General features: G+C 35.2%; 2 protein-coding genes across 2 annotated transcripts; one reads left to right on the top strand and one right to left on the bottom strand.

The window, feature by feature from the left end:
• The first annotated feature begins 34 nt into the window (after positions 1-34).
• LOC137822692 (gamma carbonic anhydrase 1, mitochondrial-like) lies at positions 35-3,878 on the top strand. The gene is made up of 5 exons (XM_068627637.1): positions 35-225; positions 425-568; positions 788-913; positions 991-1,142; positions 3,265-3,878. The coding sequence occupies exons 1-5, from the start codon at positions 111-113 to the stop codon at positions 3,547-3,549; spliced, it is 822 nt and encodes a 273-aa protein (XP_068483738.1). The 5' UTR covers positions 35-110; the 3' UTR covers positions 3,550-3,878.
• Positions 3,879-5,726: 1,848 nt separating this feature from the next.
• Positions 5,727-14,738, bottom strand: LOC137822691 (gamma carbonic anhydrase 1, mitochondrial-like). The gene is made up of 5 exons (XM_068627636.1): positions 14,518-14,738; positions 14,175-14,318; positions 13,830-13,955; positions 13,601-13,752; positions 5,727-6,461 (listed from the first exon to the last, which is right to left on the bottom strand). The coding sequence occupies exons 1-5, from the start codon at positions 14,630-14,632 to the stop codon at positions 6,177-6,179; spliced, it is 822 nt and encodes a 273-aa protein (XP_068483737.1). The 5' UTR covers positions 14,633-14,738; the 3' UTR covers positions 5,727-6,176.
• Positions 14,739-17,565: the final 2,827 nt, after the last annotated feature.

Raw genomic sequence — 17,565 nt, 5'->3', positions numbered from 1 at the left:
GGTTATAGTGATGGAAACCCCAAAATGCCCTCTCCAGGAAAGAGGGATATCCTAGTCTGGTGTTCCATTTTGGTTGGGAGTGGAAGCGGAAGCAGAGAGCAGTAGAGGAAATGGGAACCCTTGGGAGAGCGATCTACAGCGTTGGTTTCTGGATTCGCGAAACTGGACAGGCCATTGATCGTCTCGGTTCCCGCCTTCAGGGCGGTTACTTCTTTCAAGAACAGCGTTTGTCTCTTTCCCCTTTACTTTTCTTCATTCCCTCATTCCCATGCCCTAATTTATGCCATTTTATTCTCACGTTACAATCTTTGATCACTCTTCATGATTCGGCACTTACATTCTTCTTTTCCACTTCAACTCTACGCTCCTTAGATTCCACGAGGCAGTCACCAATTGAATTAATCGTCTTCCTTGTTCTGTTCAGTCTCCAGGCATCGAACTCTCATGAACATATTTGATAAGGCTCCTGTTGTTGATAAGGATGCATTTGTTGCGCCAAGTGCCTCCGTCATTGGAGACGTTCAAGTTGGAAGAGGATCATCCATTTGGTATGGATGTGTCTTGAGAGGTAAGCTGTCCCATTCGATCAATTACGTGTGGTAACATTTCAAAGATACTTTTTTCTTCTCTGCTAATGAATGTATTCACGGAATAACATGCCATTCTTTATTATTGAACAGATTTCATGTTCTGTGTTCTTTTAATGTAAATTCAACGTGACCTTTTTTGCTTTTTCTTCGCTGTTGATAAATGTGTTAATCTTGTGCCAAATTCATTTTATGAACAGGTGATGTTAACAGCATCAGAGTTGGAAGTGGAACTAACATACAGGATAACTCTCTGGTGCATGTTGCAAAGTCAAATTTAAGTGGGAAGGTCTTGCCTACAGTTATTGGGGATAATGTTACTGTGGGTGAGGAACATTTTTGTAACGACTAAGAATGGTTCTGTGTTCTGTTTTTAATTGGAATTTATGATTTTACTGAACAGGTCATAGTGCTGTTTTACATGGTTGTACTGTTGAGGATGAGGCTTTTGTTGGTATGGGTGCCGTATTACTTGATGGAGTAGTTGTTGAGAAAAATGCCATGGTTGCTGCTGGAGCCCTTGTGAGGCAGAATACAAGGATTCCTTCTGGCGAGGTATGTGTGTGTGCTTACTGTTTGGCTACACGCATTCAAATAAAGAGTATTAGGATAGTGTTTTGGTCATGCTAGTAGAAAAACACATTTGATGGCTCTTACAAGTGCTTATCTAATATTGTTGGAGACATTATAAATAAAACAAACACAACTAAAAACGAGTGACATAAAACATTGACTCTTTAGGAAAAGTGATGCAGAAACAATGCGGTTTACTATGTGTGTACGGGGTAGAAGTAGATTGGTGCAATAGGTCAGAAAAAAATATTCTGACATTGTCATTTCTAAGAGTTTTAATAGAAAAAGACAAATTTAAGTTAATGAAGGAGATAGTGGAACTTGACCCGTAAGTTGTACCCTTAGATCCATTTGCAAGGTAATGATGATATGAGGAATTTTAGAAGTGAACATGGAGGAGAATAAAGAACCATCACCAGAAATGTAGTCAGAAACTCAAATAAAATATCCATGGATTTTGACCCTTAGTAGATTGAGAGACACAGATAGTTGAGGCATTAGAAGCACATGATAATTTAACTTGGTTAGTGGCCTATATTCCCTTCCACTCCTCATCAACACATTTTGCTGCAGTGCAGTAAATACACATAGATAGAACCACTCTTTTTGAATGTGGTTGGTATTAAGTGTATCTTTGCATGTTTATGTCGTACATTTAATAGGTTACGTTTTTAAAATGTATATGAATCTCACAATTCACTATACGAAGCAATTCATGATTCAAAATTTAAGCTATCCGATACATAATTTGTATCACGATTCAACTGCTATGGTTCCCACTAACAGTAATGTGAACAGAAGGGATATTAGACCTCAACCAACAGACGAATTTGATATGCTTAGCTGAGATATTTCAAAACAAATTTGGTAATGAAAGAAACTTTACCCGTTGCTTAGTAAAAACCTCGGTATAGATCAAACCACAACCCATTACTTGTCAAATTAAGAACCTTGGTATAACTTCAAGGAGTTGGTAGAATTGTGACCTGTTCTTTAATTGAAGCAAGAACCTTGGTATGTATTAAATTTTATGCTGTTGCTTATAGAAACAAGAATCTTAGAATAGAATATGGATAACTGCCAAGTTAATAAGTTGGGCAAATTCCTAAAGAATCTGTGACAATTTTAAGAATGCGAAAGAACCAAAAAAAAAATTAAATCTTATGGTCTTTTCTGATGCAAATTTCTCTGTCACTTGAAGTATTATATATTGTATATTACTAAGTAAATGAGGGAAGTAAAGATACGAGCAAATTCTTATGAAATTTGAGTCAAATCTGCAAATTATAACTCCTGATAAAATTTAAAACAAATCCTAGCCTAATCTGGTTCAATAATAATGAAAGTGCCTGATCACTGATCATGTTATGAAATTGTGATGTTCCCAAAGCTCTAATACAAGTCCAAATCTTAGCTTGTGGCTTTGTTCACTGATCAACAAAGTTTGTGATTCCTTCTTAGGAACAACTGTATTGCATCCACCAACCCTATCACTGTGGCACGTATTAGTTATGACCAGAACAGAAACCTAATTTCTTTTATGGGGAATACTTTTGGTTCTTAACTCTCTCCCTCCCTTATTAACTAGCCCCAATCCATATGCCACTTCTCTAGAACTATTACGTATTCCTTTTGTCATGATTCTTACATTGTTTCTTGAACTGCATGATCTTGTGTACCTATGAGTTTTGCCAAGGTTCAAACTATTTAAAGAATTCTCACTTAACATCCTATTAATTTGAGCTTTATAACTTGCATCTGAAAAGTACTGTGGTATTTTAAAGCGTGTAGAAAGTCTTTGAATGAGGTGTTAAATTTAGGACATAATTGGTGCAATTGTAAAACTGAAGCTATCTTAGACAGTTACTGGCTCATTGTTTATTAATTTTACAAGTTTTTGCTTGGTCTATATATTTGACCCCCATGGTTGGTTATCCTAGATATTGCTTAGCTCATTGTCCTTTAGTTTTTATCGGCAAGCACTCCTTATCGATTTTTCTGGGCTAGAAAATTTAATTTTCAGTGTTGATTAGGCTGTTTTTTGTTGAATGCATGTTATATGTGTCATTCATGATCTACAAGCGCAAACTTGGATATTTTGCAGGTATGGGCAGGCAATCCTGCAAAGTTCCTCAGAAAGCTAAGTAATGAAGAGATATCATTCATCTCCCAGTCAGCCACCAATTATACTAACCTTGCACAGGTCCATGCATCTGAGAATTCGAAGTCCTATGATGAAATTGAGTTTGAGAAGGTGTTGCGAAAGAAGTTTGCTCGTAAAGATGAGGAGTATGACTCTATGCTGGGTGTTGTTCGTGAGATCCCACCAGAGCTTATTCTTCCCGATAATGTCTTACCTGATAAAGCACAAAAGGCTCTTAAAAAATGAGGTATTTTAAAGGGGTGTCTTAAGTTCTAATATTGATAGGACATCATGGGACTTTTTTGCTTTTACAAATTTGTGGAAGAGGGATTTTTTTTCATTCCCAATAATACCAGACGTTTTCTGCGCTAGAATCGATCATGCCTCCTTACGGTTCAGGAAGCAATTGTTCCTTAAAAATTTGAACTCTGTTCTCTAATTTGGTCAAGGCAAGTGCCATGTAGAATCATATGCTGATTTTAGTGTTTGATGTATCCAGTGCAAGTGATTTCCCATTTTTTTTGTCTTGATCTCTATGTAATGCATTATTTGTCAACGTCTGTGTTTGTCTTCAATATGGTTACGGTTCGGATAATGATTATTTGATGAAAGGTTTCAATAATGCAGTTTATAGAAAGAATAGACGTTGGGCATCTGAAAAGAATTTCCTATTGATTGTTTATTCCTTTTCCCTCAACAGTTCATCTTAAAAATGCAATTACTTCCAATACAATGGGAAGAGTTTATAAAACGATTTTTTCCACATGAGGCATGTATTATAAAAATGCTTATTTGCAGTGGATGTTTGAGTCAATGTAATACACAACGTTTTATATGGGACACTTCCAACCGGAATAATATTTCATCTTGCCGAAGAGGACAATATATGGTTTCCATTGTTCAAAGCACAATTGTACTAATTACTTGCTTTTAAGGGTCCGTTGGACATCCAAAAGAAAAACATAATAACTAAATAAAATATACTGCGTGTTATATTATAAATTGCAATAATATTATATTAAAAAATAAATTTAAATATATACGGAAAATAATCACTATTTATGACATTATTTCCTCAAATAATTTGTAATATATTTTTTAAAAACCTTAATTTATTCATATTAATATAATTATGTTTTTATTTGAATATAATATATTTTTAAATATAATCATTCTTATTTGAATATGGTATGTATTACTCGTATACATCAAACGCGATAAAAAAAGCTGCATCAAACAGGATTCAAGTTCGATCAAATAAATTTATTTATTTTAAATTTAAGTTGTAAATCAATTTATTATCTTATAATTTTCTATTTATGTAAAATATATAAGTCTAAGAAATCAATTTGAAAAGTTCAACGGGTTGGTCAATCCTCTATCATCAACCTACTATTGAACAAGCCCTATTATTACTAACTGCACCCCTATACTAACGGAAAACGCACACTACACCAAGCCATCGATGTGCTGCCGTCATCATTGATGCACTTCCATTCTCCGTTGCACTTTTTAAAAGAAAGAAGAGATATAATTCTAAAATAAAGCTCGTTTTGGAAGCTTATATATGTTTCAAAAAACTTAAGCTTATATGTTTCAAAAAACTTACTTCCAAAAGTCTGTTCTAAAGAGTTGTAGAAGGTATTTCATGTGTTTTGAAAAACTTGTTTAAAGAAATTCATTGTAGAAAACTCATTATTGAAGATATCATTCATATTCTGGAAAACTTGTTTTGAAAGATTTTTAAAATAAATAACCAGAAGTCACTTTTACAGGTATAAAATAGTCATTTTAAAAATTACGGTAGTACATGAAAAAGACAATTTAAAAGGTTTCACAAGTTGGTTTAACAGGCCCAATTATTTTTCCTGTCATAGAACTAGTAGTCCAAGATTAACTGGGTTGTCTTATTACCCAACTTATGGGACTTGACAATTTCTTAGATTAGTGACACTTAGATGGCCTTTGTTCAAGTAAACACGTTCACTGTGTACACCCACTATTATATCCTACTCTATATTTATTCATAACAAGCGATTCAAATCAAACTGGTATATCATGTGAAAGTTTCTCAAACAATCTTTGGCTCAATATGATACACGAACATTGATTAAGTATTTTTGAAAGATAATATAATCCGACACTTTCATCATTTCACACACAAAAAAATCTTATATATGGTCCATAACTTTCAACCGTGGTGTTTATCCTTCGTGTTTATAATTTTGGATCACCTATAAATTCGTAATCGGTTTCGTATTGAAAGGGTTCATTCTCTCAGCAATATAAAAGTAGGTCAACATCAACGGTAAATAAACAATTTTGTAAAACATGCTTCATGTGGAAAATTCGTAAAACAAAACCCTTCTAATTACATCGAAAAGTAATTGCATTTTTAAGATGAAATGTAGACGGAAAAGGAATTAACAATCAATAAGAGTTCCTTTTCAGAAACCCAACTTCTATACTTTCTGCAAACTGCATTATTGAAACCTTTCACCCTCCACGAAATAATCATTATCCCAACCGTATTATACTGAAGACAAACACAGACGTAGGTGTTCGTTAATAAAGATGTCAACGAGAACTTAGGAACCAAGTTGACAAATTAATGCCTTGAATATTGAGATCAAGATAAAAAAATGGGAAATCACTTGAACTGGATGAAACAAACAATAAGATCGGCATACATATTCTACATGGCCCTTGCCTTACAAATTCCTGAACAGTAAGGAGGCAAGATTGCTTCTAGCGCAGATAATGTCCGGTATTATTGGGAATGAAAAAAATCCCCCTTCCGTGAATTTGTAAATGCAAGAAAAGTCCCATGATGTCATTCAATATAAGAATTGAAGACACCCCTTTAAAATACCTCATTTTTTAAGAGCCTTTTCTGCTTTATCAGGTAAAACATTATCGGGAAGAATAAGCTCCGGTGGGATCTCACGAACAACACCCAGCATAGAGTCATACTCCTCGTCTTTACGAGCAAACTTCTTTCTCAACACCTTCTCAAACTCAATTTCATCATAGGACTTCGAATTCTCAGATGCATGGACCTGTGCAAGGTTAGTATAATTGGTGGCTGACTGGGAGATGAATGATATCTCTTCATTACTCAGCTTTCTGAGGAACTTTGCAGGATTGCCTGCCCATACCTGCAAAATATCCAAGTTTGTGCTTGTAGATCATGAATGACACATATAACATGCATTCAACAAAAAACAGCCTAATCAACACTCAAAGTTATATTTTCTAGCCCAGAAAAATCAATAAGGAGTGCTTGCCATCCCACGATAAAAATTAATAGACAATGAGATGAGGAATATCTAGGATAACCAACATTGGGAGTTAAATATCTAGCCCAAGCAAAAACTTGTAAAATTAATAAAATTCCACCAACCAGGTCCTAAATTCCACACCACATTCGGAGACTTTCTACGCACTTCACAATAGCACAGTACATCTGCGGTGCAAGTTATAAACTCAAGCCTAATAGGATGTAAAGTTAGAATTATATTATTTTCACCAAGCAATGAAAGTTTTAAATAGTTTGAACCTTATGATAAAACTCAGTACAGTATACAAGGTCACACAGTTCAAGAGCCAATGCAAGAATCATGACAGAAGCAATAAGTAAAAGTTCAAGACAAGTGGTATATGGCACTGGGTTGGGGCTAGTTGATAAGGGAGAGAGTTAAGAATCAAAAGTATTCCCCATAAAAGAAATAAGGTTTTTGCTATGGTCATAACTGAGGTGCCACGGTGATTTATTTATTTTTATCGGCATAGGTGTTGTAGTGATAGGATTGGTTGATGCAATAGAGGTGTTCCTACAAAGGATTCACAAACTTTGTTGATCGGTGAACAAAGCCACAAGCTAAGAAAAAGGCATTAAATGGACTTGTATCAGAGCTTTGGGAACGTCAGAATTTCAAAACATGATCACGGTGATCAAGTACTTTCATTATTGTTTGCACATCAGATTAGGTTAGTATTTGTTTTAAATTGTGTAAGAGTTATAATTTGCAGATTTGCGTATCCTTACTTCCCTCATTTACTTAGTAATATTCATGATTGTACACGTATATACAATATATAATTCTTCCTGTGCAATCAAGTGATAGAGAATTTTGGATTAGAAAAGACCATTAGATTTAATTTTCTACCGTTCTTTCATATTCATGAACTTGTTTGATTCTTTTGGTATTCACCCAACTTATTAACTAGGTAATTCCATCTAGTAACAGCGTTAATTATCCATCTTCTATACTAAGACAGCTTTCGATTTAATATATTCCAAGGTTCTTGCTTTAATTAAGCAACAGTTCACAATTCTATCAATTCCTTGTAGTTATACCAAGTTTCTTAATTTGACAAGTAACAGGTCGTGGTTTGATATATACCAAATTTTTTATTAAGCAATGGGTAGAGTTTCTTTCTTTCATTACCAAATTTGTTTTGAGTGAGCATATGAAGTTTAGTCTGGTTGTTGAGATCCAATATCACTTCGGTTCAAATTAGTGGTAGTGGAGAAACAAAAATAGCAAGACAATAGCTTTAAGTAGGGTGGTCTTGGATTGGGATTTTTCAAAATCCAATCTAGATACAATCCAAATCCAAATAAATGGATTGGATTTAAAATCCATATCCATTTTAACTATAGATCAAATTTATTTGAATTTTTTTAAAATTTATTTAAAGTGGATTAAATCCACTTAACTTGGCTAATTAGATTAAATCCACTTTGTTAATTAGATAAAATCCATTTTGATATGGACATAGACTAACTTGGCTCGATCAGGGGCCTAAGCCGACATTGGCCCGGGCTCAGACAAATGGATATCAGCCAAGACCCAAACGACTCAACATAGGCACCGGGCCCGCTCAGTTCGACATCAACCCTAGGCCCGCTCGACTTGACATCAGCCCTGGCCCGTTCCTCTAGATATCGGCCCGGGCCTGCCTGACTCGATAACGAACCCGAAAGACTCAGCTCGGCATGGGGCTGGATGGACACGACATCGGCCCAGACCCTGACCACTCGAAATCTCGGGCTTGGACGACTATCAACCCAGGCTTGTTCGGCTCGACATCAGTTCTGGCCCCGCTCGACTCGATATCAGCCTTGACCCGGTCATCTGGATATTGGCTTGGGCCTGCTCCGCTCGACATCAGCCCAAGCCCGTTCGGCACGACATCAGCCCGAGCCCGCTCAACTCGACATCGGCCCGGACGACTTGACATCGACCTGGGACCGCTCGGCTCGACATCAGCCCTGGCCCGGTCGTCTAGATATTGGCCTGGGCCTGCTTGACTCGATATCAAACCCAAAAGACTCAGTTCGACATTAGGCTAGACCGGCTCAACTAGACAATGGCCTCGGCATTGGCTCACACTGACTCGATTCGACTTGGCCCCGAATGACTCGGTCGACATGGACTTGAGCCGACTTTGCTCAACCTGGGCCCGAATTGTCTTGGCTCAACCTAGATCGGGCCAAGTCAAAATCCAATCCAAAATGCAATTTGGATAATCCAAAAATGAATCCAATCTATATCTAATCCATATCCAATTAAATGGGTTGGATTTAAAATCCAAAAATATGGATTTGGATTTGAGATAAATCCATTTAAATGGATTAAAACTAATATGGATTTGGATTTTGTAATTTGGATACTTTGCCCACCTTTAGCTTTAAGGAAAAACAAGTGAGAAACGGCTTAGAGGAAAATGCTAGAAGCAGTTTCGATTTTAGAGATTAATGTCTAGTTTAGATGAATAATGAAGAGACAGACATAGACTTTGCTCTTTGAGAGTTATACCTTCATTATTATTACTCTTAATTGTAATTTATTGAGATTTTGACATGTATATAAATATTGATGCAGTGTAATGCTTTTTCACTCAAGCATTACACCATTACGACGTGGTATAAGAGCAGTTTAATTCCCGTTCTGCCTGTCTGCTCTTATGGTCAAGCTGCTAGCATGGCATTGTCCACAATTGTCAGCTGCACACTGTTCCCATACATGCGGGTTAGAATTATCTCAATTGTTTGGATAAGCAAGAATGTTGGAAGCAGAATATAAGAATGTCTTCATATTAAAGGCCGCCACTAACCAAGTTAAATCATCTTGAGGCACTAATGCCTCAATTGTCTGTGTCTCTCAATTTACAAACGGACAAAATCCATGGATATTTTATTAGAGTTTCAAACTACATTTCTGGTAGGGTGGTCATGGATTGGATTTTTCAAAATCCAATCTAGATCCAATCCAAATACAAATAAATGGATTGGATTTAAAATCCATATCCATTTTAACTAGATCAAATTTAAATGGATCTTTTTTAAATCCATTTAAAGTGGATTAAATCTAGATTCAATCCATTTTGTTAATTTGATTAAATCTACTTTGTCAAGTATATTAAATCCATTTTGATATGAACACAAACTAACTTGCCTCGATCCGGGCCTAAGCCGACTCAACCTGAACGCGGACCAACTCAAATCGACATCGGTCCGGGCCCGAACGACTCGACATCAGCCCGAGCCCGGACGACTCAACATCGGCCCAGGCCCGGACGACTCGACATTGGCCCAAGTCGAGACGACTTGACATCGGCCCAGGCCCAATCGACTTGACATCAGCCCAGGCCCAGACCCACTCCACTCGACATCGACTCGGACGACAAGACATCAGTCCGGGCCCGGGAGACTAGACATTGACTCCGGCAGGCTTGACTCAACATAAGCCCGAGCTCATTCAGCTCAACATCGGCTGGACCAAATCGACCTGACATCGACTCTGGCATGCTCCACTCGACATCGACCTGGGCTCGTTTGGCTTTGCATCGACCGGAACCCAGGATACTCGACATTGGCTAAGTCCCGGTCGGCTCGACATTAGCCTAGGCCCAATCGACTCAACATCGAACCGGGCCCGGGAGAATCGACATTGACCCGCGCTTGTTCGGCTCGACATTGGCCCGTGCCCAATCGATTCGACATTGACCCAGGCCCGCTCCACTCGACATGGGTCCTAGGAGACTCGACATTGGCTTGGGCCCGTTCGGCTCAATATCGGCCCGGGCCCATCGACTCGACATCAGCCAGGGCTTGCATGACTCAATATCAACCCAGGCCAGCTCGACTCGACATTGACTTGGGAATGCTAAGCTCGACAACGGCCCGGGCACACTCGCCTCGAAATTGGGTCGGGCCCACTCAGCTTGATATGGGCTCGGGACTGCTCGGTTAGACATCGACCCGAGCCCCCTCGGCTCGACATCGGCTGGATTGTCTTGGTTAACTTGGATCGGGCCAAGTCAAAATCCATCTCAAAATGCAATTTGGATAATCCAAAAATGTATCCAATCTATACCTAATCCATATTCAATTAAATGGATTTGATTTAAAATCCAAAAATATGGATTTAGATTTGAAATAAATCCGCTTAAATGGATTAAAACTAATATGGATATGGATAATTATGGATTAGATTTTGTAATTTGGATTTTTTGCCCACCCTTAATTTCTGAAGATGGTTCTTTACTCTCCTCCATGTCCACTTCTAAAACTCCCCATATCATCATTACCTTCTAAATGGATCTAAGGGTACAACTTATGGGTCAAGTTCCACTATCTCATTCATTAACTTAAATTTGTGTTTTTCTATTAAAGTTCTTAGAAGTGACAATGTCAAAGAATATTTTTTTTCTGACCTATTGCATCAATCTACTTGTACCCCCATACATACATAGTAAACCGCATGCTTTCTGCATCTGTTTTCCTAAAGAGCCAATGTTTTATATCACTCTTGTTGGAAATTAATGTCTAGACTAGATGAATAATAGACAGTGACTATGCAGATAAATAAACATAAACTTCACTCATCATTGCTTTTAGGGAGTTGCACTTTTCATTTGCATTACTCCTAAAGCAATTTTACTTTATAGATGCTGTTAAGTGCTTTTCCACTTGAGCATTTTACAAAAATCTAGCCTTCAACTGAAGGAATAAGAGCTTTATGTTTCAAAACCTATTAGATACTTACGTATCACGGAACATATGGATTAAATTAAAAAGCAAAATAAAAAACTTAAAAAAGAGAGTAAATAGTAAGTACACTGTCAACCAATCACTATGTATAGTAAGTATGTTGACTTTAACAGTAACAACTTCAAAAATAATACCAAAGATGATGTCTATCAGCTGATAGAGTAACATTTCTATATGGCAGTGCTTAGAAAATTAACTCAATCCCCAGAAATTCCGTAAAAATCTAACAACGATAAATGAAATAAACACAAAATTGTAACAATGAGCTAAGCAATATCTAGGATAACCAACCATGGGGGTCAAATATATAGACCAAGCAAAAACTTGTAAAATTAATAAACAATGAGCCAGTAACTGTCTAAGATAGCTTCAGTTTTACAATTGCACCAATTATGTCCTAAATTTAACACCTCATTCAAAGACTTTCTACACGCTTTAAAATACCACAGTACTTTTCAGATGCAAGTTATAAAGCTCAAATTAATAGGATGTTAAGTGAGAATTCTTTAAATAGTTTGAACCTTGGCAAAACTCATAGGTACACAAGATCATGCAGTTCAAGAAACAATGTAAGAATCATGACAAAAGGAATACGTAATAGTTCTAGAGAAGTGGCATATGGATTGGGGCTAGTTAATAAGGGAGGGAGAGAGTTAAGAACCAAAAGTATTCCCCATAAAAGAAATTAGGTTTCTGTTCTGGTCATAACTAATACGTGCCACAGTGATAGGGTTGGTGGATGCAATACAGTTGTTCCTAAGAAGGAATCACAAACTTTGTTGATCAGTGAACAAAGCCACAAGCTAAGATTTGGACTTGTATTAGAGCTTTGGGAACATCACAATTTCATAACATGATCAGTGATCAGGCACTTTCATTATTATTGAACCAGATTAGGCTAGGATTTGTTTTAAATTTTATCAGGAGTTATAATTTGCAGATTTGACTCAAATTTCATAAGAATTTGCTCGTATCTTTACTTCCCTCATTTACTTAGTAATATACAATATATAATACTTCAAGTGACAGAGAAATTTGCATCAGAAAAGACCATAAGATTTAATTTTTTTTTTGGTTCTTTCGCATTCTTAAAATTGTCACAGATTCTTTAGGAATTTGCCCAACTTATTAACTTGGCAGTTATCCATATTCTATTCTAAGATTCTTGTTTCTATAAGCAACAGCATAAAATTTAATACATACCAAGGTTCTTGCTTCAATTAAAGAACAGGTCACAATTCTACCAACTCCTTGAAGTTATACCAAGGTTCTTAATTTGACAAGTAATGGGTTGTGGTTTGATCTATACCGAGGTTTTTACTAAGCAACGGGTAAAGTTTCTTTCATTACCAAATTTGTTTTGAAATATCTCAGCTAAGCATATCAAATTCGTCTGTTGGTTGAGGTCTAATATCCCTTCTGTTCACATTACTGTTAGTGGGAACCATAGCAGTTGAATCGTGATACAAATTATGTATCGGATAGCTTAAATTTTGAATCATGAATTGCTTCGTATAGTGAATTGTGAGATTCATATACATTTTAAAAACGTAACCTATTAAATGTACGACATAAACATGCAAAGATACACTTAATACCAACCACATTCAAAAAGAGTGGTTCTATCTATGTGTATTTACTGCACTGCAGCAAAATGTGTTGATGAGGAGTGGAAGGGAATATAGGCCACTAACCAAGTTAAATTATCATGTGCTTCTAATGCCTCAACTATCTGTGTCTCTCAATCTACTAAGGGTCAAAATCCATGGATATTTTATTTGAGTTTCTGACTACATTTCTGGTGATGGTTCTTTATTCTCCTCCATGTTCACTTCTAAAATTCCTCATATCATCATTACCTTGCAAATGGATCTAAGGGTACAACTTACGGGTCAAGTTCCACTATCTCCTTCATTAACTTAAATTTGTCTTTTTCTATTAAAACTCTTAGAAATGACAATGTCAGAATATTTTTTTCTGACCTATTGCACCAATCTACTTCTACCCCGTACACACATAGTAAACCGCATTGTTTCTGCATCACTTTTCCTAAAGAGTCAATGTTTTATGTCACTCGTTTTTAGTTGTGTTTGTTTTATTTATAATGTCTCCAACAATATTAGATAAGCACTTGTAAGAGCCATCAAATGTGTTTTTCTACTAGCATGACCAAAACACTATCCTAATACTCTTTATTTGAATGCGTGTAGCCAAACAGTAAGCACACACACATACCTCGCCAGAAGGAATCCTTGTATTCTGCCTCACAAGGGCTCCAGCAGCAACCATGGCATTTTTCTCAACAACTACTCCATCAAGTAATACGGCACCCATACCAACAAAAGCCTCATCCTCAACAGTACAACCATGTAAAACAGCACTATGACCTGTTCAGTAAAATCATAAATTCCAATTAAAAACAGAACACAGAACCATTCTTAGTCGTTACAAAAATGTTCCTCACCCACAGTAACATTATCCCCAATAACTGTAGGCAAGACCTTCCCACTTAAATTTGACTTTGCAACATGCACCAGAGAGTTATCCTGTATGTTAGTTCCACTTCCAACTCTGATGCTGTTAACATCACCTGTTCATAAAATGAATTTGGCACAAGATTAACACATTTATCAACAGCGAAGAAAAAGCAAAAAAGGTCACGTTGAATTTACATTAAAAGAACACAGAACATGAAATCTGTTCAATAATAAAGAATGGCATGTTATTCCGTGAATACATTCATTAGCAGAGAAGAAAAAAGTATCTTTGAAATGTTACCACACGTAATTGATCGAATGGGACAGCTTACCTCTCAAGACACATCCATACCAAATGGATGATCCTCTTCCAACTTGAACGTCTCCAATGACGGAGGCACTTGGCGCAACAAATGCATCCTTATCAACAACAGGAGCCTTATCAAATATGTTCATGAGAGTTCGATGCCTGGAGACTGAACAGAACAAGGAAGACGATTAATTCAATTGGTGACTGCCTCGTGGAATCTAAGGAGCGTAGAGTTGAAGTGGAAAAGAAGAATGTAAGTGCCGAATCATGAAGAGTGATCAAAGATTGTAACGTGAGAATAAAATGGCATAAATTAGGGCATGGGAATGAGGGAATGAAGAAAAGTAAAGGGGAAAGAGACAAACGCTGTTCTTGAAAGAAGTAACCGCCCTGAAGGCGGGAACCGAGACGATCAATGGCCTGTCCAGTTTCGCGAATCCAGAAACCAACGCTGTAGATCGCTCTCCCAAGGGTTCCCATTTCCTCTACTGCTCTCTGCTTCCGCTTCCACTCCCAACCAAAATGGAACACCAGACTAGAATATCCCTCTTTCCTGGAGAGGGCATTTTGGGGTTTCCATCACTATAACCAAAATGAGCCCGGCCCATCACTAAAGGGGCTGGGCTGGGCTGGGCTATTTCCACCACCTGGGCTATGATCATACTTTTCCAATCTTCTTCGGGTATTTCTTCCTGCACCCCTATATTCTATGTAATACCAGAATCATCCTTGATAATTTTGGATGATTCTGAAATAAGGGTTTCGTAAGCAAAGGTATCGAGTTCCGTAAGCAAAATGTTTTTCTTGTATAGGAAATTTAACGGACAAAAAATCATTTCAAAATATTCTTTTTGGAACATATACTTTTAATTTCCAGAACGATAAATTTGGAATTCATAAAATACGTTCTGGAAATATGTTCCATATTTTAGAAAGAATAATCCATAAGTTATTTTTAAAATGGGTAAAATGGTCTTTTTTTATAATGATGGAGTGGAGGAAGTCATTTGATGGGATGCTGGGATAAACACCATCTTCTTCCTCTCTTTGCATAAACAATTTTACTGCTTGCGGTCATGAGAATTTGGACTGTTTTTTCCTACACCTTCATATGTTTTTTTGTCATCCTATATAAAACATGAAAATACCTTTATATCATTCTTGTGTGACCTTATTTTCTGAATTACAAAATCTATAAGTTAATCTCGAATTGACAAATAGCTTACAGATTATATAATCTAAAATATTTTTTTTTAAATGATATTTTGAATTCTATAATCCGAAAGTCTGAATTTGTGAGTAGCTTCTGCGTTATGTAATTCGGACATGTATTTGGAAGAAGGCTTCTAAATTACAAATCCGAAAACTAATTTCATATTAAAAAAAACTTTTGAATTATGTAATCTGAAAATTAATCATGCATTTGGAAAAAAATTTATTATATAATCTGGAAGCTAATTACGAATCTAGAAAAAAATATTCAAAATTATGTAATCTAGAATATTAAAAAAGGACATTTTTAAAAATATCAAATATTTATGGAGAGGAGAGAAAAACCCATGGAGGAGGTGGAAGAGGAAACAGTCATTAGAAGATAATGATTGCAAAAAATATTCAGTCTTGCCAGAGAAGCCACATTACCACCCATTAAGACAAAATAAAGAATATCACGCAGTAAGTAGTACAATGCACGCTGCCAAAATTTCTCTTGAGGAAGGTTAGTACCGAGCAACTAACGCTTGTATTTATTAATGCAATTGGGATGTTTCTTTCCAGCTTTCCTTTTTATTAGCTTAATGTTTATCAATTACTTACTTTTTGGGAATTATTGAGGAGCATTCTGCATTGCAATAGTTAAATGAGTGAGATTTGAAATTATAGGAATAAAGTTATTTTTAAAGAAAAAGTGATCCATAATGTGAAAATATTTGTTGTGATTCAATTAAAAGTATGATCTTGATTAACTTTTAAGGTACTAACTGTTTTTTTTTATTGGTGTCTTGATCCTTTGATTTGTATGAAGATAATTGATTGATAAATTGTTTTGATAGGTAACTATGTAGATGATTTATGAAGTTTCTGAAATGTTAGTTGAAGGTTTTTTTTTTGGATTCATGTTTTTTTAAGAATTATTTTTTTATAAGAATTGAAACACTCTTAAAATGATTTTTATTTATTTTTAATAATAATATTTTTTAAAAATTATTTATTTTCCATCTTCTCTAATAAAATTGAGGGATGCATTTCTTTGTTTCTGGATATAACTACACAGTAAAGTAGAATGACTTTTCACTCGGGGGTTTCGAAGAATTGATCGATGGATAGAGCATGTGCGTCTAGTTATTTAGTTTATGCAGTGCAGTTTTTATTTAATTTTTAAACTGTTACACTTTATGTTGGAGGATAATAAAAATTAGAAATACTTACTATAAAGTCGCTGCTACCTTATTCAGTCTATCCCGGCAGTGCTTAAACGGAGTCAGAGGTGAAAATACTTGTGTTTCCGCTAATTAATATATATATATATATATATATATATATATTCTCTTTTTTGTTAATAAACTTTAAATTATTTTTTCACGTCTAAAATTGGCTTACTATAAGAAGGAGAAATATATCCATACATAAAATTTGTATAAATTAATATACATAAAAAATATAACAACATTTACCGTACCCTTTTTGATATAAACTCACAATACAAATCTTATTCTAATTTTTAAATGGATTCTATCATAGTATATCAATTTAAACATTTTATATTCTATCTATTTTACAAGTTTTATGGTATTATAGAAACATTTATATTTTTATAAATGTTCCGACCTATATTATTGTTAGAATTAATCACTGCATTTAAGGTATTATTCAATGTTTGTCATGATTTTGTCTTTAGAAAATATCTTAGTGAATTATGAGATAAATGTGTATTTAAACTGTCATTGATCTCATTTCTAGATTATATTAAAAATAAATAAAAGCTTTCATGTTATGTATCACTATGCAACTTAAGATATCAGTTAGGCTGAAAACTTTTACAACTTTAAAAGTTATTGAAATATTGAAAATGGTATTATAAAGATGATGGTTGACATTGAAATATTATTTTTATTATTAACTTAAGATTTTTACTATTATAAGAAGGAAAAAGATTTCTTTAACACCTAAACAAATAAAATACATACACTTGATAAACTATTATAATAATATAATAATAAATTAAATTAAATATAATTAAAATATTAGTTTATTGGAGTGTGAAGTATATGGTGTTAAACTATCACTATCCTTATAAGAATTAAGTTATAAATTTAAGATTGTGAATTATTTAATGAACAAAGAATAAAGCAATATTATAAAAATGAGTTGGTAACTTGTATAAAAATATGATCACAATTTAAAAGTAGTAAAGT

This window comes from Phaseolus vulgaris, chromosome 9, assembly GCF_000499845.2.
Source record: "Phaseolus vulgaris cultivar G19833 chromosome 9, P. vulgaris v2.0, whole genome shotgun sequence".
In the NCBI taxonomy this organism is placed as follows: Eukaryota; Viridiplantae; Streptophyta; class Magnoliopsida; order Fabales; family Fabaceae; genus Phaseolus; species Phaseolus vulgaris.
This window is presented reverse-complemented; position numbering and strand designations above follow the sequence as displayed.

Bases quoted from the DNA above. Each gene is read 5' to 3' on its own strand.
- LOC137822692 (XM_068627637.1), top strand. From the start codon at position 111: ATGGGAACCCTTGGGAGAGCGATCTACAGCGTTGGTTTCTGGATTCGC. The intron at 569-787 runs GTAAGCTGTCCC...TTTTATGAACAG, and splicing joins GTATGGATGTGTCTTGAGAG to GTGATGTTAACAGCATCAGA. The intron at 914-990 runs GTGAGGAACATT...TTTACTGAACAG, and splicing joins TGGGGATAATGTTACTGTGG to GTCATAGTGCTGTTTTACAT.
- LOC137822691 (XM_068627636.1), bottom strand. From the start codon at position 14,632: ATGGGAACCCTTGGGAGAGCGATCTACAGCGTTGGTTTCTGGATTCGC. The intron at 14,319-14,517 runs GTTTGTCTCTTT...TGTTCTGTTCAG, and splicing joins TTACTTCTTTCAAGAACAGC to TCTCCAGGCATCGAACTCTC. The intron at 6,462-13,600 runs GTATGTGTGTGT...GATATTTTGCAG, and splicing joins CAAGGATTCCTTCTGGCGAG to GTATGGGCAGGCAATCCTGC.